This window comes from Battus philenor, unplaced genomic scaffold, assembly GCF_028537555.1.
Source record: "Battus philenor isolate CCGP_79_NKW_IND1 unplaced genomic scaffold, ilBatPhil1.0.hap1 SCAF_17, whole genome shotgun sequence".
Classification (NCBI taxonomy): domain Eukaryota; kingdom Metazoa; phylum Arthropoda; class Insecta; order Lepidoptera; family Papilionidae; genus Battus; species Battus philenor.
Genome location: NW_027181679.1, coordinates 1636038 through 1662974, shown reverse-complemented (window position 1 = coordinate 1662974; position 26937 = coordinate 1636038). Strand labels below are relative to the sequence as shown.

Here is a 26937-nt window from a genome sequence, read left to right as displayed (position 1 = left end):
TGCACACTCTCCAAAATGCAGTCTGTAGAAAAACAATAAACTGGCAACTTTTTCAAAGCAGTGTTATAAGTCAACCTCTTCATCTCTATATGGACTTAAAGCTTTGACTTGGTACTTCACCGACCCATTCTATAGATGGCTACAGAATTCTACACATGACTGGACCTGTGCTACCTACAGACCTAATCCAGATCTGTCCTGGTGTAAAAACTGTCGAACCTTTCCCAGAATACCCAGCTTTTTGGCTGCTAATTTACTTTAAATTCCAGAAATAACCCAAAACTGAGATTTGATGCTAGAGCAATACCGACAGACCGAAGTGGTCTTCACCTGTTTCTCCATGTCTCCTGTTATGGATTTTCCATGACCTTCATCGCCGTTTAGAACTAATGCTAAAGCCGTATTTGCTTCACTTGAACATACATATGTTATCGCCCATTTTTTACCAAGTAAGATTGGCCAAAGACCTACTGTAAGAGAGAATAATCATCTAGTTAACAAACGATAGACTTCGAATAAAACTAAAGTGTAACGTGTGTGTGTAGGATTGATAAACGTAGCCACAACTTGCCAGTCATACACCACAAGATTGTTGGAAACCTTTATTTTATTATTTCCGCAGAGTTATAAATAACCATGTAGCTTTATCTACACAAGGAGTAAGCGGACCACCTTTATCCGCGGACTCAACGCAAATGAAGCTGCACAAAGCCTAAATCGACTAGTATCACAACTTCAAACACATCAAATTCAAATTCTTTCGATAAACATTCAATAATAACGTTCCGTTAGGAACAACCGCACAAATATCATAAATCTTTACTCCTAAGTTTGTCTGTTTCTTAATGTAATTTTTGGTAGGAATTTATCAGGAAAAAATTTCATAAAAAAGTTAACCTCCAAGCAACAAAACGGACAAGGGCTTAGGAAGTATTAATTGGTGATACAGTATTTCTTTTAATTCTAGAAGAGCACATCGACACCGCTTTTCCGGACGATGATACTGAACAACAACGGAGTCGCAGAGCCTCCGGTTCGGAGCCTCGGGAGCACGTGGAATTCCCCTCTTCCGAAAGCGCTCTTATGTCCATATCGTTCCTGACGTTCGCTGTTTTTCTCATCAAACTTGTCCTGGTACGTTAAATATATATTATACTAGCTGATCCCGCAAACGTTGTTTTGCAAAAAAAAATTGACATTTTAATTTACAAATAAAAAATAAGGGTTGATCGTAGAGGGGTGAAAATTTATGGTTGTATGTATTCTTGTATGCTGTATCATAAAAACAAAAAAATTTCGTTAAAAAAAAAAATTTAAGTGTGAACAACCTTTATCACTTAGGGGTATAGAAAATAGATAGTAGCCGATTCTCAGACCTACTGAATACGCATATTAAATTTGGTAAAAATCAGTCAAGCCGTTTCAGAGGAGTTCAAGTTCGAACACCGTGACACGAGAATTTTATATATTAGATTTTGTGTACAATATATAATAAATTAAACGAAATTAGCGACGTAGCTTGAACTATTGCTGGTCTGAAGTAACAGTTGGTGGGGCGCATTGGAACCATTCGGTAGACGTTGGAGGCGAATGGTTCTCGTGTGGTGGCCACGAACCGGTAGACGTGTTCTGATTAGCCTCCCCACTAGGACGACGTAGTCGCGGGAAGCCGTTGGATGCAGCCAGCACAAGACCTGACATCTTGGAGATCTTTAGGAAGGACTGTGCATGGCAGTGGACTTTTATCGGCAGATGTGATAATGTCGAAGATTTATAAATTATTTAACGTAACAGACTCAAGTATTAGTTTTTTTTTCTCATTGTTTCCTTTTTAATCAGTACAAAAGGTTTAAACATGTTAATTTAAAGCGTTAAAATAAAAATACGTTGTTTGAAGTTGAGGTTGTAAAAATTAATAAATACATCTCTTGTGCGCTTGCAGCAAGTCATACATACATACAAGGCTAAAACGATGATGGTGACACCGGCCGTGGTGGCGACAGTGGGCCGAGCAGCTGCAACCTTCAAGAAACCTACTTCTAACTGAATCATTATTTTTAATGCTAAACTAGCCTAGATATACTTTGTGCTGTGAAGAATTGACCCGTCAAAATGTAATAAAATAAATAAATGAAACGTCTTTTAAAATGATAATTATATTTATTTTTAATTGAAAATTATAATAATAAACAACGATAACTTACGTACAAGCATTAAAGAGTGTAATAAAGCTGTCATTTTATTTATGATTCACTATATTTTTGTTGCTATATACCCTGTCATAGCTTACCTGATTTTAATTAACAACAATTTTGACAGTTTTGGACTATTGCTTAAAACGCTTTATTATAAAAACATTAGTTTGTTTTTGCTAGATCAATAGCAGTTTTTCTCTCTATAAGAACCATACTCATTCATACCTTTACGTAAATAGCAAAAAATTACATTTTTTCGTTGGTGATAAATAAAAATACCAACGTGTACATAAAATATATCTTTATATGAAACAACTTGCGGTGCGCGCGCTGCGAGTGCTGCTCGTCTCCCAAAAGGCTACCCACATGCCAAAGTCGACTGAGACAAAAAAATAATCAAGCCACTCAATGATCTTCATAGTCACTCTATACAAAGCAATTGGCTCCGTAGTTTATTTCACTTGAAAAAACGCAATTTTTCATAGGTTCAACACGAATCACTCTGAGAATTTGAAACCTTTTTGAAAAAAAAAATCCTTCTCAATTCTCAAAATTCAGAACACGTGAAAGACAATGGCAGTTTTAATTCAAAATTCCGTTGGTCACCTTACCCGATGCGAGCCCGTAAACTCACCTCTGAAATCAACAAACTTCAAAATAAAGACTAGACTGATAGCAAAATCTCTTCCCCGGTGACCCTATACATATATAAGCGTCTGAAGGAATTAGCGGCATCTAGCGGAGAAGGTTGAGAAACAGTAAAGCCGACTCTTTAGTGACAATTGTTAGTATTATCTGTGGTTAAAGTCAATCACAATGTTTGTATAATGTAAGACCGATTTATTTAACTTAGTTTTTAAACGTTTATTTGTATTAATAACTTAAAATGAATAACGACACCGAACAAATATTTTTACTCAATCCATCTGATAATCAGTCAACAGCTGAGAGTCAAAAAAATATAGAATCTACGTCGAATCAAGTTAACCTAGAGAGTAAGTTTTATTTATTGTCTTGTATTACATACTTAAATTATATCTCTCACATATTTGGTAATAAGAATGTTTTATTTGTTAGAGTAAGTTAAATTTGTTTTCAGACGTTGAAGATTTTACAAATGTTTGTCGCACTTGTGCGAGTATCACTGACTTCGTTATACCGATTTTTATGGGGGAAGGCTTGCAGAATAACTTAGCAGATAAAATACACAAGCATTTACCAATACAGGTAAATAATAAATACGTTTTATCTACAACTTTTCATTTAAAAACACTTAAAAGATACTTATTATTTGTTATGAATTTGTTATTATTAATTATTTAGATGTACAAAACATATATAAAAACCGTACGATCAATACATCGAAACCTAATAGATCCTAAATTTGGTAAGAAACCTATTTGTGACTTAAATGACGATGATTATTCTTGTAATTCTGATCTATAATTATTATAAGGTCTACCGGAAAGTTCTGTCTGCTCTAGTTACAATCAATTTAAATAAGTTTCGCATATTCCTTTGACACATATTTTGCTCTCTCTTTTGATTGGTAACAATGTATACACATTTCTGTCGCAGATGAACTAAAACGAAGTTCATTCTTGTTAGTATTAAGTGAGATGCGATTGTGTACTCATGGCTACCAACAAAGTTCATTTACGCCAATGTATTTTGTACGAATTCCAACAAGGAAAAAATGCTACAGAAGCATATAGAAATTTATTGAAAGTGTTTGGTGAAGGTACAGTTTCTGATAGAACATACAGAAGATGGTTCAAAAAATTTCCTATAGGTGATTTCAATCTTTCTGATAAGCCATGCTCTGGCCAACCATCTTTAATAGACAACAATACTGTCAAGATCATGTTGGAGCAAAATGCTTTTTTGACAACATTGGAGATTGCAGAAAGGCTTGAATCAGCTCAAAAAACCATTTCCAAACATATTTGGAAACTAAGGTTTATGTGGAAATATTTGAGATGGGTGCCACACAAGTTAAATGAGAAGAATTTATATGATCAAATCATCATATGCACATCTCTTCTTGCACATAACAGTATACAGGCCACTTTCCATAATTTTTATTGAAAATCTATTAGGGATGACACATAACCAACAGTGGACATCCTTTGGTTTAAAAGATGATGAATATGTACCGTTCATAAATTTCTTAACTTTTTTAATGCATTCTAATCAGGTTTCAGAAGAGGATTTATTGCCACAAGTTGTGTGCTACCAGTGTGCCAGCACTCTGCTGGCATGGCACGAACTTGTGCAATGTTGTGTGCAAGCAGATGCTGCTCTGAAAACCCGCCTTGCAGTCATACTCGCTGTATGTATATATGTAATATGCTCTCTAAGCTGCTTGTAAACAACTTAGGAAGGAGATTTTATATGTAGTCTACAATTTTTTTTAAGTATTATTCATATAGCAGAAAGCAGGTCACTCGGGTTCAAGAGTGGAGAATACAGACCAGCTAGCAAAGCATTTGATGTCATACAAAGTGGACTGAAGACATTGAATGCAGGCGACTTCATATCTGTCATATTGGTAATCTATATTAAGGCTTAGGTCAAACAGTGGACATTGTATGACAGAAATGATAATGATATTTTTTGATAACTATAAATGCATGCTATGAGGGAAAACTTCATGCTGGCCTTCAAATTTGTGATCTGAACAAGCACAAGTCTGATATAGGCAATTTATAACATGTGTCAATTGACACATGTTAGCACAAGTTTAATCTAGTTTGTTATTTTAATAGCGCAATACACCAATACCTCACTTTGCGTCGTGGTTACGTCCAAAAAAAAACACGATGCAAATTGAATTAAGATTTTCTATAGCAAACTATGTAATGATCTAAGATAGGCTCCAGGGTCACGAAAGTACTACTTTTTAAAAAGAAAATTGAACATTTAAAAAACAAAAATAATAAAACTCTGCCAATAAATAAACTGGAATAATATATACCTTTTTTGTAACCAAAAACAATACATTAAAACATAATTGAAACTGAACCCTTAAAATTAAGAAAACAAAGTGAAAATAAAACTGCATTCAAGTTGCGTTGATTTTTAGTTAGAAAGGGCACCCCCAATTTTGATGGCATGGCGCAATAAGAAACAAGTGTTGCCATCTTTTAGGAAAAAAAAGAAAATTCCAAAAAAAATTAAAGACTCGAACCCAAAACAACGCAACCTCGAAAATCTAACGACGCACAGTGAAAATTAGTAACTTCGAAAAAAACGCAAAACGAAACGACGCAAAGCGAGGTATTAGTGTATATAGATGTTAAATTACGCTACATAATCAATAGTGATTATCTAGCGTAATAATTATTTTTGTGGTGAGAGCTTTATAATGTTGTGATCATGGTAAATGTTCTTAAGGGATAATAATATAATTAATGCTTGGCTTTGTATAGTTATTGTTCCTAGATGTTGTATTAGAAAAGACTAGTGGACCCAATGCAGATAGATACATGTAATATATATCAAATTCCTGACTAGAATATTATAATTTCCTGACAATGATTCTGTTTATTAGCAATGACAGTCTCATTAATTCATATTTTTTCAATGTAGAATCCTTTACAGTGGTCACTTGTGTATTTCAATAGAAGAACTCAAGAAGAGCCTAAACCGAAAGCTAAAATGAAACTGAACTCTTATATTGGCATCATTTAAAGCTACAAATGTTCCAAACACACATATCAGACGCTATTTTAGTTCTCACTTTAACCTCCTTAATACAACAATAAAGAAATGCATACCCAAGCTTTATTACCTTTTTAAAAAATCTGTCTGCCCACAATAAGGGTTTTTTGTGGTAATTTCTACAACATGATAAAGCAACTCATTCCAGACTTTTGCACTATAATTATTTTATTTCAGATGTTTTTGTTTAATGAACTTTCTGGCTCAAAATTTCATTAGCCAAAAATCTATTAAAACTATTTCTATAAAGGCCATATACCGCCATCTTTTATTACTAAGCTACAGCTTCTCTGAGTATTTAGAAAAATAATAGTGTACTTTATATATAATAGCAATTAAAATGATTTGATTTTTTTTTAACATGAAAGTATTAAAAACATTAATATTTACAGAAAGACGAAAACACAAACAATGAAAATCATGATGATAAAAACCTGGAAATAGAAACAAAAGGAAAGTAAGTATTATCTTAATAAACCTTTTTTTTAGTTACCTTCTTCAAACAAAAAAGATTATGTGTAATTTCAGGTTAAATGCAAAGTTAATTCAGGATATATTGACAAAACATTTTCAAATGTCTGATACGGATCTGGAGAGTTCAGGATTGGAGTTCATTTGTGAGAAGTGTAGTAATATGGTCCAGTTTTCTACGCTGGAGAGCTTTATTGATCATCTACTTTTAAACCACGGTTCTGAATGCGAAGACATATCTATGGACAAATTTGTGAAAGAATATGTGTCAATTGTGGAAGTTTTAGCCACAGAAGATAAATTATCTGATGAAGAATCAAACAAAGATGTAACGACGGTTAAATTACAAAGATTTCAGTGCCCGTTTTGCGAGAGTGCATTTTCGTCGACTACCCGCCTATTTTGTCACTTAAATCAACATGTCCCAGTTAGAGTTGAGGACGGAGTGAAATGCTGCGACAGTGTGTATTACAATACTAAATCTCTTATCAAACATCTCGGTAACAACCATGTTAACAGTTCAATTGCTGAATTAAATGTATGCCAAAGTTGTGGATTTAATGCTAAAGATACAACTGAACTACAGGAGCACATATCAAGTAAACATGAAGTGGAAAGAGAATACATGCATAACAAAGACAACAAGTATGAGCGAGACAAATGTCAGAAGTACATACCAGCTGTTTGCCCGGAATGCAACAAGACTTTTTCGAACAAGTACAACATGCTTGTACACATGAGAAGCCACAACGCTGATGCAGAGGACTTCCCATGCGATAGATGCAGCAAAAGCTACAAGAGTCAAGCTAGTCTCAGAAACCATCAGAAAGTCGCCCATGAAGGAATCCTAAACTTCCATTGTCCGTACTGCGGTGAAGCCTTCCCGTCTCGTCTCGCTTGCGACGTTCACAAGAGGATACATACTGGAGTCAAACCGTACTCGTGCATGTACTGCCAAAAATCGTACCGAGCTAAAAACACCCTTGATCGTCACATAGAGATGCACCTTGACATCCGGAAGTACGAATGCAGCATTTGCTCGAAGAAGTTCAGAAAGAGCACACACCTCGACTACCACTTAAATACCCACAAGAGGAAGAAGTAAATTAACCGGGTTCTTTGTTGCAGATGGACAGCCAGCAACCAGAACTCGGTCAGACAAAATCAGAGACACGATGCGGTGGCCGCGGACTTTGATAACGTATCCGTCGACGACGATCAACCGCTCGCCACGATAGCATCCAAAAAGTCATCAGACATCTACAATAACTTCTATCAAGTTCTTCTTAATTTTAGAAATCATTTTGTTGCCGAACATAAGAGGAACATGAGAACGTTACCTGAATTCACAGACTCCAGTGATTCAGAAGAACTGGTGGATGATGAAGATGGAGTCGAGAGATGTGATGATAATGATGATGTGAATAAATACGACGATTTAACAGAGAGCAACATGCGGAAGGATAGAATGGACGAAGAGACCAGGTCGGAGCTCAGCGAGGTTCAGAGGAAGATTGACGGAAAAATCTTCTTCACTTGCAAAATATGCGACAAGAATTTAAGCTCAGCGCACACGTACATCTTTCACAAACGAATCCACACAGGGGAGAGACCATGCGTGTGCCAGATATGCGGCAAGCAGTTTCGAGCGCCGAATGGACTACAGCGGCACTTGACGGAGACTCATCAGCGACTGCGCCGGCCTACATGCAGTTTCTGTTCTAAGAACTTTGCAAATACGCAGAATTTGAAACAGCATATTCGCATCCACACCGGGGAGAGGCCGTTTGTGTGCACGCAGTGTGGTAAACGGTTTACGCAGAGCGGGTCACTGCACGTGCACCTGAAGACGCACAGCGAGCAGTTCCCGTTCCAGTGCGCAGAGTGCGGTGCCAAGTTCCGTGTGCGACAAGGTCTGATGAGGCACCGGCTCAAGCACACTGGGGAACGCCCCCATGTGTGTGCACACTGCGGTAAAAGTTTCCGACAGAAGCACGACCTCCACAGCCACACGCTCTCCCACACGGACACCAAGCCGCACGCCTGCGACCTCTGCAGCGCCACCTTCCGACAGCGCAGGGCACTCAAGCATCACTACAAACGCGTCCACCAAACTGAATCCGCCCAGGAGCCTGTCAATGAAATCCTTTACGATCAAGTACCTCAGTACCAGTGACCAAATCCAAAATAACTGTATTATTGTTTAAAAATAAATGGATAACTTTATTTTATTGAATCATTAACGTAACACAGGGTTCGGCAACCTGCGACTCTTTGGATGTTTAGCTGGGGCTCTTTAGTTTCATACGCAAATATTAAATAATATGGGAAGGCGACTAATCACTCGTTTATTAATTAAGACTGCAAATAAAATTTATTTTCGTTTTTTAATCTTTTTGACAACCTTTTTTATTTTGGGCGCTCTTTTATGACCATTGACATCTGTCATAAAAAAGCGCCTAAAAATAAAAACAATGGTAACAGAAGATTCAGACACATCCCACATATGATAATAAAAAATTAAGTGCTAATAAATGAATTTTTAGTGTCGTGTTCGAAACTTAAAACAATAAATGAACTAATATTATTCCTAACAATACAAAGCCGACTACCATAAAAATTATTTGTTTTTTAAGTACAAGTTAGTGTTGTAAGTAAATGTTATTTAATTTTTTTAATTAAATATGCGATTGCCTCATAACTACTATACACTACTTATGAATATGTGTATTACATTATTTTTACCAAAAAAAATTTTTAAGTACTATTTATTACAGACACCAAAAAATTGTCTGTTTAAAATTTTGTTATCTTTTAATTTGGACATCCAACTCAAAGGTTGCTGACCTCTGACCTAACCCACTAACTTACTGTCTAATGTAACAGCCCGAACTACTGCAATCATATTTATGCTTAGCGTCTTCTAAACTTCCACTTCTAAGTTAGTCAAAGCTATTAATACCAACGGGCAAACGACTATAATCCGAGACAAAACTTTTCAAGTTTGCCAATAGCTTCGCCCCTATTATTAACAGACTAACAAAATTCACTTTTCAGTGTAACAATAAACGAAACACTGGTAGAATCGAAAGCAGAACATTCCAACCTGAATGACACGTCACAGGGTGATGTACAAAAAAACCTACCGGAACTTTCAGAGAAACCGTTGACAATAATCGATGAAGATGGTAAAAAATACGCGCAATGCGGTGTATGCAATAGAAACGTATCGTTCGCTTCGTACAAGCGACACATGCGCGGCCATTTGGGTGAGAAGAGATATAGTTGCCACACTTGCGGCGCGGCCTTCAACGAAAGTGGCAACCTCGTTCGACACACGAGAGCCTTACACGGAAATCAACGTCCCTTCTCCTGCCACGTGTGCGACAAAAGTTTCACCAGGAGCGCTCACTTACAGGACCACGTAAAGTCACACTCCTCGAGCCGTAACTACGTCTGTGACGTTTGCGGGAAAGCATCAAAGTCTAGTGCCGCGTTGCGAATGCATCGGAAAATTCATGTGGTTGAATATAAATTCGATTGTATGCAGTGTGGAGCCAAGTTCAAACGCCGCGGAGAACTAAAAGCGCACTTGACCGTCCACACCGGTGAAAAGGAACACTCGTGTTGGTGCGGCAAATCATTTAGACTACGAAGTCAACTCACCGGACATTTGAAAGTTCACGAAGATTCCGTGAAAAAGGAACAAGATAACATCACGTTTGATCATCAAATCTCCAACGTTGAACTTCAGAAGTGCCACGAATATAAAAGATCAAACGACTCAAGTGGAATTGTATTGGCCTCACGCTACCTAGGACTGCTAACTATATACCCAAACAAGCCTTAAATTCTAACCTTCGAGAAAAACGTAAATAAAGCCAAACTAGCGAAACACCTTTTTGGCAAAATATTAACACATTGACGCCCTCTATCCCGCTAGAAAGGTTGCAGTCATACGTAAGTGGAACGTTTGGTTGACGAAATACTTTGTTGCAGATTCAAGAATGTTGACTTTGTCCAGTCGGGGCCTCATCTCATCGACTCGAATAAATCAAAGGATTCCAATAAATCATGCGAATATTGCGGTCTAAAACAGCCCGTAGATATATACGCGCAACACTTGGTCGCGGTGCATTCAGAGCTACTGTTTCACTGCAATGAATGCGACACGTATTTGGACAAAAAAGATTTCATTCTTCACATGTCCATGCACGCAATTCGGTACGTCTCACACGATGACAAACAACCCGAGAAAAGGTCGAAGAAATATCGAAAAAGCAGGAGTAGCAGAGACAGAAACGAAAAGCCAATGGGCATTCATAAACAAAAATCACTAAAAGTAAAAGAAACAACAGAAAAAAATAAGGACAATCCGAAAGATGATGGTAATGAGGTAATCCAAGAAAACGAATTTTCTGATCACAGCGACGTCGAATATTTTGGACGATTGCCTGAATCAGTTTTCGAAGCCATCGAAGACACCCAAGACAGCAGACATGATGATAACGACATGTGTTTATCTCCACAAAACGATACTCCGAGTGAAAACAACGAAAATACAGACGAATGCAAAGAAAGCAATTCACCAATAACGTCTGAAACCCTTCACAAGACCGGGAAGAATAAAAAACCACGCACCTGTCCAATTTGCTCGAAAGTATACACCGCATCTTCAAGCTATTTCTATCACCTAAAGAATTCACATCAACAGACTAAACCGTACGAGTGCGACGTGTGCGGCAAAAAGTTCGTTAACAAGAATACCTTGGCTCAGCACAGCTCTGTTCACGATATGGAGCGTCGCTTACAATGTCGACAGTGCCCGAAGAGGTTCCGGTCGAAGGCCAGCCTGTACATCCACGAGCAGAGTCATAGCGGAGTGAAGAGTTGGGTTTGCAGCCAATGCAACAGGTCGTTCAGGTGGCGAACACACCTTCAGCGTCACGCAAGGCGCCACGAAGCTCAGAAGACTCACTTGTGTGGAACTTGCGGCCGAGGCTTCAGCGTCCACTGCGACCTGCTTCGACACACAAGGACTCACACTGCTGGGAGCTTCGCCTGCAACAAATGCGATCTCAAGTTCGCCCAACCAAGATACCTAAAAGTACACATGAGAAATAAACATTTAGTCATTTCAGGCGAATCTAATAGCTAATACTCTATATACAAACAAAATCGTAAGACTGAAAATAATGTATTTATTTAAAAATAAAAAACAATGTACTAAGCCATATGTTTTATTTTTATTAATTTATATGATCTAATTAATAACACTTTACAGTGCTCAAATAAATACTTAAAAACTGGTTATTCACATATACTTAATTGCATTAGCACGGCCAAAAGCCATGCCTTTATCCAGTTACCGACGCTGATTATCTGATGTTTTTTTTTTCGTTTAAAACAGGCAAAATTATTATAGCAAAAACATGTTATGATTTGGAATTAACATTCACATGTTTTTGCTATATGTTATCTGATACATAAAAGTCAAAACACATTTTTTTAATAACTAAACACAGGCAACATTAATTTTGGTCAAAAACATTATATAATTTGTACACATATCACAAATTTAATTAAGATTACAATATAAATAAATGATAGAATGAACTTTATAATAATGAAATATTACAATCGGGAATGATAGTTTTTCAGAACATGAAATATTTATTATCTGTCCTTCATAGAATAGCGACTTATCTTATTTCATATCTTTTTAATGAGTAAACCTTGAATGCTTACTCAATGTTGTGATGACGTTCTAAAAGTTACTTTTTTATTTAAATTTTTGCTTTCAGATTCTTGTCACATATACAAAAATTTTAAATTCTATACAGACATGCTGATACTTCAATTGGCACAAAAAATACAATAGATTGAAAGAGACCAGTGTATCATTGTATTGACTCTTGCAATACCATATAGCTTAAAAATAAAATTTACAAAAAAAAAACTACAAATATTTTGAGGTTTTACTTCTTTATAAATATATCACAAAAATTAATTATAGTTGAAAAAAAAAAGTTTTTAATATCATTGAGATTGACAATGACAATATTTAATGTTTGACATGGTTTTACAACAGACTATATAAACTTACATAGATTATAACAGGGGTGGCCAAGGTGTAATAGTGCATGCTATTTTTTGAAATATGAAATTTTTTGCGAGTCGCAATAGAAAACGCATTTAAAACACACAAAAGAATTTTTTTTACATAAATCATATTTATTGAAATTATTTAAACAAAAGTACAAAACATTTCAATTCAAGTTAGATATAAAGGCACACGTATATGTCAACACTCCTAATAATACCTAAGATGCCGGTTAGTTAATTATAATAGGTATTTGAATTTCGCTAATTTTATGGCGGAATAATAATAATTATTATTCACACCAGTAATTTGTTTTGATTTCACAGGATCTGACATAGGTTATATAAAATTAAATATTGAAATAATTCGAAAATCCATCGGAGCCAAAAAAAAATGCATCAAAGAGCCACAGTTTTGCCACCCCTGGTATATTACTTAAATATATTTCTTAGCAAACAAAACTTTTAATATGTTTCATATATAAGATGACAAAGATAATTAATAAACAACTTGATTCTTCTTTATCCATTAATACAAAAACGTTAAAAGCTTCAATAAATCGAATATAAAATTCATTATTTTAAATAAAATTTCGTTAACAATACAATTTTATTATATTTGGTTCACACACAGAGTTTACATCATAAATAAAAACTGTCCTAATTTCCAGGACATTTAAATACAGATTAATACAAGAAATCATATATTCACATGCAGATACCTAAAGTAGAAGTGTTTGCTTATTGTGGAAAGTTCTTTTGAATCGAATGAATGGGTGAGACAACTATAGCTGTTTGTGCGCAGACAGAAACTTTGAAAATAGAGCTTTTTATTATTTTATCTATTAGTAACTTATTTAAACCATCTCCATAATTTCTTAGCTGTCATTGTCATTTAGCCATAGGATTTATATTGGACATAGGTCTTCCCTATAGATTTTCAATAGGACCAGATGGAAGCGACCTGCATTTAGCATCTTCCAGTCTAAGTAAGGTTATTGCTTAATCTTTAGGTAAATATGCATTTGAATATTTGATCTCTGAATATTACTATTCCTAAATAAAAGCTTCAATTTCTCAGCAGATATTGACTTGCAACCAATACAATGCTGAGGGAACTTTATTACCACATTCTTTAACATGCTTGCTTCACCTGAATTTCCCTTTCAATGGTTCAAGGGAGGAGTGGACCTTCCATCCAATGCAGTGGGTGACCCACTCTCATTAACTAAACGCTGGCGCTCCCTGTACATTGAGACCTGGATATTTTGGAGTTGATGGTATCTGCACACCTTCAGAGTGGAGAAGACTGCAAGACCAACCCATGTTGCAAATGCACCCCATGCACCAAACTATGAAAACATATTTGCAATTATTCATAACAATGTCATAACATGGATCATCATGTCAGCCGATAGGAGCCCACTGCAAGGCATCCTCACTCAGAAATCGCTATGTTGAGCAGTCTTGATTATGTACTTGATCTACTTAGCGGAGGGTCTACTGACTTGTATTGGCCTCTGCCATTTCAAACAAGGAACAAGCTATGTCGGTGACTTTGTTTCTCCTGCGGATCTACTCATTTCAGATTTGATCACATAGCGAAATACCAAGAAATATTTAAAATGGATTTAATCTTCTAACATTTACTATAGTAATTATTTCATTACATAAACCCAAAAACTACCTATACAGTGAGAAAAAAATAAAAAATAGTGGCCATTTTTTTAAATTTCTCATTACCATTATCATTAATAAATTTCCAATGAAACCAACTAGAAGGGGCATTCAGGGTCATCCGACAACTTTCTAAAGGCTGTCTGTCCACCTCGTAGGTAGACATCCTATGCTTTGCTTTCTGATCCGCAAAACTTTAAGCCCCAGCGGCTATCTGTTCCCACTGCCACTTCAACCTAGTAATCCCCTGGACTTAGTGTGATTATGTTTTCACTGTACTAAATAGAGTATTTTATCTAGATAAACATACCTGTGCAGTTCCCATCTCTATGTAAAAACCATTGGTAGATATCTTGTCCCGCTTGTCAATATCCTGACCAGCTGCATCTTCACAGCTAAAACATTACACAAGACTTAGTAATAAACATGTATTTGTTTTTCGTTTATACAGGGTGATTGATTATAGGTGTTAAACCTTTAAAGCGGTAGTAAGAAAAGGCATTTTCAAAATTACTTGTTAAAATTAATTATTGTTTACTATCTGTCTCTGCAGATGTCATATTGCAAAAAGTAATTAGCCTGTGGCATTCGAACAAAAAAAAAATTAATGTGATATATTTCGGAGTGAACACTTTATACATGATGATTGTAAACTGGTGTAAAAGCTTTGAAAATGAAAATATTCTTTATTCGAATCGGCTGTTATAAGCATTTTCAAATTGTCAATCAACATAAAATTTCTGCATTGTCAGCTCTACAGGTGCTATATGATAGTTGTTTTACATAAATATAATTTTTCAATAACACTATGATAAAAATGAAGTGAATTTAAAATTTAATTCCACGCACTAACATCGGTGTAGTTTTCTTGAATAGAATAATATCCTTTTTTCAATAATATGTACTTAATATTGATTTTAAATTTCTCTAGTGGCCGATCTGAAATTTTTTGTGACATTATATTATAAATATTGTTACAACGCGCGAGTTACAGAACCCTCTACACAATAAACACTAAACCCGGGGATAACTAAACAGGATCATGAACACGCGTGTCCTGGAAGTTATTTATAAACTTTTGTGTACAGTTCTCGGAAATTTTAACCGAGTACTATCTAGAGCTATCTAGAACCTTATCCGTAGTATAAATAAACGTACTCTCCATGTCGACAGTTCAGTGCTGTTTTTCGAATTATGAGATTAGGATCTATGATCAATGATATACATATATGCAATGAATTTCGCCACCCGCCAGCCCGCTGATAAATGCTTGCGGTACACAATGCGAAGTACAACTACCACCGTTAATCTACTCTACATGTGTTTTACCCCTCCACGGGGCATCCTCAGGAGATGTTATACCGACCAGTGTCAAACACCGGTCAGTATGGTTATTGCATGACTACTGCTACACAGCGGAAGTATTAGTTCCTTTCTTAGTTAGGATGGACTTCCGCGAGGTAACGCCTGATTCTATCAGATAAGTATTTAAAGGATCATAACAAAAAAATATTTTTGTAACAATTATTATATACTAACCTCGGAAACCTTTCTACAATAATCTCGCACCATGTCATGAAGCCTAAGGTCACCAAGCAGGCAGCGGACACCGCCAGCCCACAAAGCGACACACATCCTACTGCCTCAATGAATGCTGATAAGAAAGAACTGTCCTGTCCTTTGTACATGAATATGGAGAGCCTGTAGAAATTGTAATACAGATAAATAACATTTGTTTATCCAACCTGTTTGGTTGTATATGTATATATAATAAAAACCAGAAACCAAAGAAACAAACTGTGATAAAGTATTATAGTACCCGGCAATAAATATTGCACATCGACCTTTGGAAAGACCTATGAAACCGAAATTAACAGATTCTCTTCTCAAAAGTTTACACGGTAGATACGTTCCTGAGAAAAACGTGTAAATCGAAAATTAAAAATTTTCAAGTCAAAACCGTGTAAATCGAAAAGCTTGCAGAAAAAGTTAAAATATTTGGAATATTACGGAAACACTGTTTTTTTATTAAATTACAATACATTAAACAGAAGCACGAAAAGTAAAACCAAAGGTGTTTTATTATCCTTCATCACTTTCAGAAATTACTCTCATTCTTTTTTTCGGAATCGGAGGTTCGAATCGACTTTCATCACTCGAAGTTATTTGTGCCGATTCGATGTTTGAAGCAGAAATATTTACATTATGAAAGATGGTAATAAAATCGGCTATTAGCAATTGCTTCGAATTTTTTGTAAGATCTTTGTAAACTTAGTCAGCATATAAGCTCGGGAAATGTGTACACAGCACACGTGTTCAATCACAGTAACATTTAGTAGAGTGCGTTAAAAACCAAAAAAAAAAACTTATTTCGAAAACCGTGTAAAAGCGAAAACCTGTAAAACAAGTACCGTGTAAATCGGGGGATAGGTGTAATTATCGCAGGGTACTGTAAATCTTTATAGAAGTGTCATATAATACTATGAATATTAAGAATATAAAAAAGTAGAAATAAATAGAAATGTATAATTTAAAACGAATAATGTATAAGACAAGACCTGTAAAATGCGGTGCGAAGAAAAAAGGACGACGAAAGTGAGGTGAGGAATTAAAGAAAAAATAATTGACATTAAGATGGAAGAAATATGGGGATGTAAATAACAGAACTTTTTGAAGAAATTATTATCGTTATAATATCCCTGTGTTCCCAAGACAGGTGAAGCACAAGAGGCCTCCAAAAACTGAGGCCATAATAAAAATAATATTTTAGCACATGCAGTACTAGTTTTGTAGCATACTTTCACAGAGAAAAAAAATATTTAGTTATCTAGACATATTACACAGTTATAATCCCCTGGTCATTATTGACAGTTAGATGTCACAAATCTTATGAATGGCTCTGTCGTATATTGATTTTAAGTCAATATTTTAATATATGATTTGTGTATGTTATATGAAACATTGTATAATTAAAAAAAAGTGTGCCTGCATCCTCGAAAACAACCCTTAAACCTCGAAGCCTATGTCACAATTCATTATTAACCTACGTAAGATGTTCCATTAACCGAAATTAAACCAATACCAGTTAATATGGTAATTAGTGGCACAAGTCGTAAAATTAATTAATAATATTTTTATAATGCATCCAACATAGACATTTCTTTCTTAAATTGATTACATTTGTACAATTATGTACTAATAAATCTATCATGACTTCAAAATTTTTATTCACTAACTTGCACTATCTGAATTGCAGTTTTAGCTTCAGATGTGGCCTGTGTCTTAACAGAGAACATGTAAAAACTTGCACATCAAATAATTAATTTTGGATCTTGGATCACTAGGTGACCTGCATACGAAAACTATATAGAAATTTAGAATATCGTTACAACCAAATTATATAGCAGACATCATCATAAAACTACATAATTGTTGAAAATTGACTATTGTAGGGTAGACATAGATTGTAAGAACACCAGATTGTTAAAAAATAATTTTGAAGTTTATATGAATGTAAGTATAGGTAGGCATGTATAAAATTCAAAATATCTTTATTCAAACGGGCATTTAAATGTACTATTCAATCATAGAAAAACAATTACACTAATAAAACAAAAGGAGAGTTTTTGTATGAACCACTGGACTATTTGAATCTCGGCACATTGTATGCAGGTATTTCATGCCATGGGACTGTGCCTAATGTGGGAATTTTTCACATATCTGGTTATTCAAATAAATGTAATAACTCAGAAAACATTGATTTTATTCTTGTTTTTTTTTTTGATATATTATATTACTTGAAAAAATATATCAGGGGAACCAGAAAGTAATATTGTTTCTCAACACATTTTACAAAAAAACCGATTGATTGAACCACTCCGGCATTGAAAATTTGTATACTAGATGGCAAAAGGTTATTGATAACAAAGGTGAATATATTGTTGATTAAAAATAGAAACTTGTTAAAAATGTATTTTTGTGAATTTAACTTAAAAAAGTGACATTACTTTTCGGTCCCATAATATTTGTCATAGTTCTGTAGACATACAAAAAGTATGCCAGTACCCAGATACATTAACCAATGACCTGCATTTTACTACTAATCTATGAAACACATTATATGTAATCTACTACCAATAACAACTTCATAAGTGCATAATAATTTTAGTGAAATCTGTAGTAGATTTAACACTTTAAAAAACCACTACAGTCTCCTTTACTGACATATAAATTAGTTAACATGTTTTTGTAATGTCAACGTATATTGGTCTATGAAATTTTTTTTCAACAAATTTATAAGGAAATATTAATATAAATCATACCTGTATATTTGTACAAGACAGACGACAAACATTAGAACGCCTATAGCAATTACGTAGTTGCAATAAGCTTGCGAGGCCCATGACACCAGCAACTGCCCATCCTCTTCCTGCCATGCTCCTTTCGATAATAACAAACAATGCCCCCTATTCACAAACATAGCAATGTTAAAAAAATATTTACTTACAATTTAAATTGTAATAAAGGCAATAAATTGACGTGAAAATATGTTTCTAATTGAAACATATATTTTTAAATATATTTATCATAAAGAAATAATGAAACTTAATTAAATCTGTTCAGGAATAAACTGTTAAATATAAATTACGCGAAGCTTGCACGAAAATATACCAAAAATAAAACATTATGAAAGTATCGTGAAGAGATTTCATGAAATATTTACAACTGTGGATACTAACCCAAACTCATTCTGATGCATGCTCATAGGAACAATAATACATAAAGACAGTATAAGACCTATAACGTAGCCTGCTATCTGGCTTAGTAATAACACATTAGTTAATGCCATTATTCCACTGCTAAATACGTAGAATTTTAAAGTATAGAGAAAGAGTATCAGTCAGTAATGACAAGTATATATATAAATAAAAGAGATGTCAATGTCATTAGATAAAAAACTATTGTACCTTAGAGCAACTTTTTAATACTCAAAAGTGTAATTGAAGTCGTGGAAATGATACCTAAATATTGAACATTTTGTCTTATCTAAGATAATAAAAGAGAATTTAATGACATGAATAATATAATCCTTTGATTACATTTTTGATGTTCTTATAAGTGATCATAATCAATTTTTGGTAAATAAATTACTTCATCTAAATTTTTATCTTTTCTTGGTATATCCAAGTTTTCATGTTACATTAAGAAAAACCAAGAGCTTTTATTATAAAATAATGAAGTTAATGGCCTGGAGTTAAAACAGTGCCCGATTGGTTACTATATTATTTTTAGTTGTCTGTTTTTGATGGAGCAATCATGGTTTTTAGAGCCATTACATGATCTTCTTTTACAATTTCTTGCAATTTTACTCTCACCGAAGCATTTTTTAAATACAAATAATATTATAGAGATAACGTGGCAAAAGCATTTACAAAAAACCAGGTGTGAACGATTGAATTAGGCGGAGCTTTAAGTCCTTGATGATTAGTAGTTACCTTCTCCAGCACCTATTATCAAAGCCTTGATGGATTTCAGCTCTAACTCTTTTATCGTTGACGATAATATGCCTTAAAAGCTTATGATGGTTTCCAATTTATTTATAATGGAATATAAAACGACCTAAAAACACAATATTATAAATAACTATGAATTTAATAATTTTTTAATTATAACAAAGTTAATGAATATTGTAACAATAAATTGTTCAAAAAAATTATGAATAATGTAACACTTGTTAAAAATTACAAATCACAACCCAATCCAAATGTCAAATGAAGGTGTAATGTCAGAATTGGACGTTGATGATGTGTTTTAATCAGATCATAAAATAAATTAAGTTAATTGAACTCTTATTATGCTATTACCCATCCGTTGAGCTAATATCCACATAAAAATGAATTTCAACGCCTCCAGAAACGGTAAGATATAATCGCTAGTGCACTGCTTTATCACATGTGTCGAAGTGATTGTGACAAATTCAAAATTAAAAATATTAACTCATTGTTTGTATAAAATATATACTTTTTATCTATCAATAGCTTTCATCTTTTATTAAGGAATATAGTAATTGTACCAAATAGTTTTTCTAATTTGAATTTGTTGTGTTAGTTAGTCTTTCAGGCGGGCCAAGAAAAGCAAAACGCGTCAGTGATGTTTCAGCGATGGGAGCACCGTCACCGGTTCCTCAGTATAGCCCCAGCCCTATGTATAACCCAGGATATGCACCAGCTGGACCTCCTCCTCCATATCAAGAAGGGATACAGTTAGATCAAGGACAAGATTTTTCGTCGTCAGAACCAGCTGGCAGTAAGTAATTTTGTTTGTGGTAAAATGTTGGATTAAAGTTGCATATTTATTTAATAGGATTTAATTTTAAAAAAAATTCCTACATAAGCTGGTATAAAAGTATAATCAACAATTTTTTTATTTTTTAACCCTTTTTTTGGTTAACCCTTTTGCCTAAAAAAGTCATTGCTTATTCAAAAAGGCTTGATGTGTTCTCACGGAAACCCAAATATGTCTTGTGCAGGAGAACAATGAGGAAATTTTACAATTAAACATACTTTTAACTCAATGGGAATTTTTTTTTATCTGTTATGTGTTTAAAATTATTAATTATCAGATAGAAGTCCAATACTATAAAACATGCATTAATAGACATAGGTATCTCTCTTAGATAGCCAATAATACTACTGCAGTGGTTTATAATGACCACACCAAAATTATGAGTCCACCTATACATAGCTCTCAATCCAGATCCTTGGCCTCTGTAGGCTATGTGCTTTGCCTACTACCATGCCATCTTGCCAATATTATGAATTTGTGTGGTCAGTAATTCCCTTATTCTCAATCCAATCATAGAGAGATCTCAACCATAGCCTGCTTCTTGGTTCACTGAGCAAAGTAAGCTGGCCAATGGGCCAGAAGTGAGAAATTTGACTATTTAAATGATAATGTTTGGACTCTGACCTCTTTAACAAAATTGATAAGGCAATATAAAATGATGTTGATACTGAACAGTATACTCATAACATAATTTATTTACAACATAGTTAACCCTAAACTTCTAAAAATCATTAAGTAACCCTGGTTTGGAATATCCATAACACACCTTATATACTAAGTATATTTCAGATTTTGCTTACTCAAGTGGGTTTGTTCCAACACCAATGGCGTCTCCGGCCCAAATTGGAAACTTTTTGCAACAGCCCGTTGTACAGGTAAGATGTGAAAATTATCATTTATTATTTTCAAAAGGTCTAGAATAAGCCTACCCCATTTCCTCCAGTCAGTATGTGGTAAAGGAGGAATCAGTTTACAAACGACAGGCAGCAGTTTCCTCTATGTACCATAATGCCACACAGTAATTGTGAATCTGCCTATTAAGCATGGCAATTATGGTATATACCTCCATATAGGGGGAAGCCTATGTCTTACTACTATTCAAAATAAAGGATTTGATGTGGCATAATGCTGCTATTAAAAACAATAAACTATTGAATGCTGCTTCTCATTATGTATAAAAGTACATCCACATAAACAGAAGCAAATACTATATATTTATACCTAAGACTCAGTTCTGTCTTCTTGCTTTTACAATAGGATCCCAGAAAAAAAGGTCAGGGTTACTATACTGTAAATAACTTCATAGAAGATAGATACACCTAGGGAATGTTTGACATGACATGTCTCATATATCAAAATGCTGTAATGATAACCATCCATTGATCATGCATTGATGATAGAATTCTATCATATTAGATGGTTATATTGCTTATAGCAGGTGTTAACAACCTTTTTGATTAAAGGGACAATTTAAATTTAAACATTCTTGGTGGGCCGCACATAAAGTAATAATAATTTACCAAACTTTATTCATGATAAACATTAGAATTACAAATTATAATGCAAATTGTAAAAAGAAAAGAACAAAAAAACGAAATTTTTAATGAGAAGTTTGGTACTCTTTTGTTGATACAAGCTGATTAATATAAGTCGGAATTGATGGTAATTACAGGTATGGAGCTTTCTAGTCATGCATCACTCAGTCTAGAGTGATGTTCATTTTTGATTGATTTAGTTAACTTTGTACTACTATCTTATTATAATTAATTTTATAACAATATATTGATGGGAGATAATTGATAAAATAAATTAAATTTTAGAAATACTTAGCATGCCGCATGTTGCTCTTCCTTGGACTATAGGCATTTAATGTACAACATTAATTTCATAAATCTATGAAAAATATAATCATCATATCAGCCAATAGACATCATTGCAAGGCATAGTCCACAACTTGAGAAACTTTTGGACTTGACAGTTATCATCAGACAGTTGTTGTGATAATTGATTAGTGCTAATAATATTCTATGAATTTCAGAATATGGCATTAGAGTATGGTAACCAGCTGGCAGCCCAGGGTCGGGATGTGGTGCAACGTGAACTTGGCCGCTATGTCCCAGTGTCTCGACTCAGATATTATTTTGCTGTGGACACTCGTTATGTAATCAGGAAACTGTTACTCATCATATTCCCATACACACATAAAGTAAGTGTAATTTTTTTATAACTTTAAAGATTAATTTAAAAATTATATATTTTATTGTTTTATTTTTTAAATTAAAAAATTATCTAACATTTTTCATTATAAAATATATATGTCATTCCCGAGTTGTTAGAAGTAAATGTGAATATATTTCCAAGTGCAAAGGATTAACAGTTTATTTATGTACATTATCTTGATTTTTTTGAATCTATTATTTATTTATATATCATTTTTAAAAAATATTAGATATATTAATTTATTATAATGATATAAAAGTTGATAAAATGACACTTTATTAAAGCCTGTTTATAGTTACTAAGTATTTCCACCATTACCAATATAAGTTTTATTATAATAACTATGTTCCAATGAATAGCTTTATTTATGTTCCCTATTATCAGGATTGGCTGGTGAAGTATGATCAGGAAGCACCCGTGCAGCCACGGTATGACATCAATGCACCAGATCTCTACATACCCTCAATGGGTTACGTCACCTATGTGCTTCTTGCTGGATTTATGCTTGGTGAGTGTTTTTATTTATTTAGTCTACACTAAATCATATACTGATATATGACATGTGCAAATAATTTTAAAGAAGTTAATATCAATTATTTGTAAAAGTAGAGACGGCACATATATGTAAGACAAGTTAGGACAAAAAAATATTAGAGGTAATAACTATGGTTTTCAGTGTGTTGTTTTAGAACCATTGAAGAATTTCAATTGGATTTACGGTTGTAGTGGCTTACTGATCCCCAGTGCCATTTGCGTTATGCCTTAACCGGCATATGTATGTAGTTATTGATAGGTATCTTATTTTATAATTTTAGCGACGACTGTCTGCCAACCAGCCAGTACATAGAGAGATATGTACTGGCTGGTTTGTTACTGGCCTGATCTCTTTTGGCCTTGATATGATCTTACCATATAAGTTTTCTGTCAAAATGCATTCCCAGATGTCTAAAGACAGTTTAGTGAGGTATGATGGTTCTATTTACTGTTGGAGTCACCCTTTTTGAAGGTAAATGTTACATGCATAGACTTAGAAAAACTTGCTTTTATTTTTCACTTTGACAACCAGCAAGTAAACTTTAAGTCATTTTTTATTTTGTAACAATAAGAAATGTACTACAGAAAGGAAATATCAAAGTATTTCATCAAAGGAGGTCCTAGGTTTCAGTTTATTTTGGGAAATTGTTTGGGAATCCCTATTTTAATATTCAAACAATTATATTAGTGAGCAAGCCTAAAAAACAAGTACTCTTTCTAATTGAAAAATGAAAGTTTGTTGTGATTAAAACACGACGACATCCCTCCGGTGATGCTCCTATATTATAAAAAAATTACTAATTTATAAATGTCTCACTTTCCAGGCCTTCAACACAGATTCTCACCTGAACAAATCGGCATTCAAGCATCAAGTGCACTCGCGTACATAATCTTCGAGATGATCCTATACCTGGTTACACTTTATATCACCAACACAACAACAAAGCTGAAAACTTTGGATTTACTTGCGTACTCCGGTTACAAGTATATCATCATGATAGGCAGCATCCTTGGCGGCTTGATGCTGGGCAAGACTGGTTACTACTGTAGCTTGGTGTATAGCAGTTTTGCGCTGTCTTACTTCTTGGTAAGTTAAACTTAATAATAATGGTATATTTATTGCAGACAACACATTTATAGTAATCTAACTTATCAAAGTAGACAGCCCAAACAATCTACACTAATAATAAACAGGCACACTGCACTCACTCTTTTTTTTTCTCTCCCTTTCTTTCTCTCTCTTTCTCTCTCTCTTTGTGGGTGTGTCTCGTCTGTGTGTGTGATGTACATAATAAACAAGTAGAAAAAAAAGTAGATGTTACAAACAGATGCCACCACACACTGGTATATATATATATGTGTGTGTATATATATATATATATATATATATATATATATAGAAAAAAGGCTTTGCGGGGTCAAAACCTTTTCTTTCAACAAGTGAATTTCTAGAACTTTTTTGCCTGGTATTGGTAACTTTCTCTATTAATCTGGAACTCGATTATGATTAATTCAAAAAATTAATTGATGCCGTTTGAACGGTCAATGGGAGTATGTATACCAAGGGAAGCCAAGCTATGGCTCGCTAACTTTAGCTAAATAGCTGTTGATATATATACACCTGGGTTCCTGGTGTTTTTTTATTCAAATTCAAATTAGTATTAACTAAACAGCATCTTAATGGATTATTAAGAAGTACTATCACTAATTATTAAATCATTAAAAATTATTAATTCACTTGAGAAAAGTCGAGTAGATTTATTTAATTTTTAATATGTAGTATATATATTTTGTACCTATATTCATATATTTTCTGTATTTTTAGGTGATACCTTTTTAGACAGATTTAAAATAGATATATAATTTCGACTCTCGGAATTTAAAAAAAAATGAATAACATGGATCTTGGCTACATCTGACCTCAAATATTATTTTATCGTTTCAGGTGAACACACTTCGGCTGCAACTACTGTCAGGATCGCAGGCACCTGAACAGCCGTCTTACGGTTACCCAGCTGACTATGCCTCCCCAAATCCTTACGCAGACAACTGGTCGAAGCCTTCCCGCGGTGGAGCCAAACGAAGAGTTTACTTTTTACTATTCGTTGCGATCACCCAACCGCTGCTCTCCTGGTGGTTGACTTATCATCTTATCCCCACCCCATTGGTGGCACCTCTCCCCACTCCCGCACGATAGCGGGCACAACTTACCCCATATTATGTAATGGGGGTTATTATAGTCAGTCATTTATTCGTAAAAGAGCCTCTTTATTATTCAGTTGAGAAATTAGCTTATTTTATTTTTGTAATTTTTATTAAAACTCAGAATAATTTTTTGCTAATAAATTTAACAGCTATAGCATTTTAATATATAACCAGCGGTCGGAATAGGTGGAGCTATTTTACGGAGAACGCATCTTTTAAAAACATCATCAACATCAACTTTTAATACATTAAGGGGTGTCTCAGGGAAATTTTCACATCAATTTTTAAGACTATCGATATATCGGTTTATCGGAAATAGGTGTAATATCTGTAAATGGGTGAATGTAATATAGCTTATATGCTGTGTGACTGTATGGCGATATTTAACAGAAAATGAGCTATTCATAAATCCTTTAAAAGTTTTTACTTCCTTTTCCGATCACCCTGTTTAAAAAAAGTATCTTGTCCCTTAGTATTTTTAACCGGTAACCCAGTGGATTGGCCAGTAGGAAGTGGTATTAAAAAGGCCATATGGCGCTCAGAAAAATGGACGCTTGGGCTTTGAGATTCTGAAATTTGTACCACAGATTCACCAATAAAGACAGACCACCAAGTTATCGTTGGAAGACTGCATGCATGTCTCTTTCCATCAGTCCTATGAGGCAATATGAGGCAATGTCTAGAAGGTTATGTGAATAGCTACACTTATTTCCATCACGTAATAAGAAAGCTATAATATTTAACAATAATTATATTTAAAACTGTTAAAAATAACTCATTGAGACGGTTACGTGAATTGGCGACTTAATAGATTATGGGAAATTTATTACTTAGTTTTTTTTTATTTTATATCTTTACCTTAGTTTTATGTTTGTTTATTTAAGTTTAGTCTTGAAGGCTAAAAAATTAACCCAAATAAATTAACACCTTTTTGAACTTAAGCTTTGAAAAGTGATTAAAAATTGAATAAACAATTTTTATAAGTACAGTATCCGGCGATAAATATTGCATATCGACATTTGAAAAGAGACAATTGGCCAATTTCGGCTTTGTAAAGCATTATCTCTGTCCCACACTACCTATGTGACATTTTGTCAGTTGTGCGAGAGAGATAACGTTCTACGAAGCCGAAATTAGCCGATTGTCTCTTTCCAAAGGTCGATGTACAATATTTATCGCCGGGTGTTGTAATTAGTTTTCTATCGTTATCTAAATCTGAATTAAATCACCTACTGTTGTAAATATTAACATTAAATTGTTTTAACAAGCAGAGGTGTATGCGAATTATATTCACATTTAAAACTTGTTAAAAAAGTATGGAGGCTACTTCCATAAAGTACGTAATAAAGAAATTAACCGGAACTATGTCGTTCTGCTACAGTACAAGTAGGTATGTTTATCCTCGAATGTGTGATTTCGAATTTACGATACAAAAGTGCTTTCTATAACAAGCCAACACTTGTTT

General features: G+C 34.1%; 3 protein-coding genes across 6 annotated transcripts; 2 read left to right on the top strand and 1 right to left on the bottom strand.

Annotated features, from left to right (window-relative positions):
• The first annotated feature begins 3025 nt into the window (after positions 1-3025).
• LOC137919963 (zinc finger protein 570-like) lies at positions 3026-11615 on the top strand. 4 transcript variants are annotated; one of them, XM_068763190.1, is made up of 5 exons: positions 3026-3190; positions 3295-3422; positions 4393-4527; positions 6311-6375; positions 10389-11615. In XM_068763190.1, the coding sequence occupies exons 1-5, from the start codon at positions 3082-3084 to the stop codon at positions 11545-11547; spliced, it is 1596 nt and encodes a 531-aa protein (XP_068619291.1). In that variant the 5' UTR covers positions 3026-3081; the 3' UTR covers positions 11548-11615. The 4 variants fall into 4 exon arrangements, with proteins under 4 accessions (XP_068619291.1, XP_068619294.1, XP_068619293.1 ...); XM_068763193.1 differs by having other exon boundaries at positions 9447-10443; XM_068763192.1 differs by lacking the exon at positions 10389-11615 and adding an exon at positions 7518-8613.
• Positions 11616-11621: 6 nt separating this feature from the next.
• LOC137919964 (transmembrane protein 179) lies at positions 11622-19076 on the bottom strand. Its single transcript, XM_068763194.1, has 5 exons — positions 18908-19076; positions 18491-18634; positions 15708-15869; positions 14479-14563; positions 11622-13843 (listed from the first exon to the last, which is right to left on the bottom strand). Exons 1-5 carry the CDS (start codon positions 19015-19017, stop codon positions 13658-13660), a joined length of 687 nt encoding a protein of 228 aa, XP_068619295.1. The 5' UTR covers positions 19018-19076; the 3' UTR covers positions 11622-13657.
• Positions 19077-19946: 870 nt separating this feature from the next.
• Yif1 (Yip1d-interacting factor 1) lies at positions 19947-26298 on the top strand. The gene is made up of 7 exons (XM_068762810.1): positions 19947-20086; positions 20277-20474; positions 21303-21388; positions 22552-22719; positions 23118-23241; positions 24092-24354; positions 25213-26298. Exons 1-7 carry the CDS (start codon positions 20062-20064, stop codon positions 25462-25464), a joined length of 1116 nt encoding a protein of 371 aa, XP_068618911.1. The 5' UTR covers positions 19947-20061; the 3' UTR covers positions 25465-26298.
• Positions 26299-26937: the final 639 nt, after the last annotated feature.

Excerpts from the sequence above, each read along its gene's own strand:
- Yif1 (XM_068762810.1), top strand. The coding sequence starts at position 20,062 with ATGAATTTCAACGCCTCCAGAAACG. Across the intron at positions 20,475-21,302 it reads GTCGTCAGAACCAGCTGGCA|ATTTTGCTTACTCAAGTGGG; the intron begins GTAAGTAATTTT and ends AGTATATTTCAG. Across the intron at positions 23,242-24,091 it reads TCTTGCTGGATTTATGCTTG|GCCTTCAACACAGATTCTCA; the intron begins GTGAGTGTTTTT and ends CTCACTTTCCAG.
- LOC137919964 (XM_068763194.1), bottom strand. The coding sequence starts at position 19,017 with ATGGCATTAACTAATGTGTTATTACTAAGCCAGATAGCAGGCTACGTT. Across the intron at positions 18,635-18,907 it reads ATGCATCAGAATGAGTTTGG|GGGGCATTGTTTGTTATTAT; the intron begins GTTAGTATCCAC and ends GTTTGTGAATAG. Across the intron at positions 14,564-15,707 it reads ATTGTAGAAAGGTTTCCGAG|CTGTGAAGATGCAGCTGGTC; the intron begins GTTAGTATATAA and ends GTAATGTTTTAG.
- LOC137919963 (XM_068763190.1), top strand. The coding sequence starts at position 3,082 with ATGAATAACGACACCGAACAAATATTTTTACTCAATCCATCTGATAAT. Across the intron at positions 3,191-3,294 it reads GAATCAAGTTAACCTAGAGA|ACGTTGAAGATTTTACAAAT; the intron begins GTAAGTTTTATT and ends ATTTGTTTTCAG. Across the intron at positions 3,423-4,392 it reads ACAAGCATTTACCAATACAG|GTTTCAGAAGAGGATTTATT; the intron begins GTAAATAATAAA and ends CATTCTAATCAG.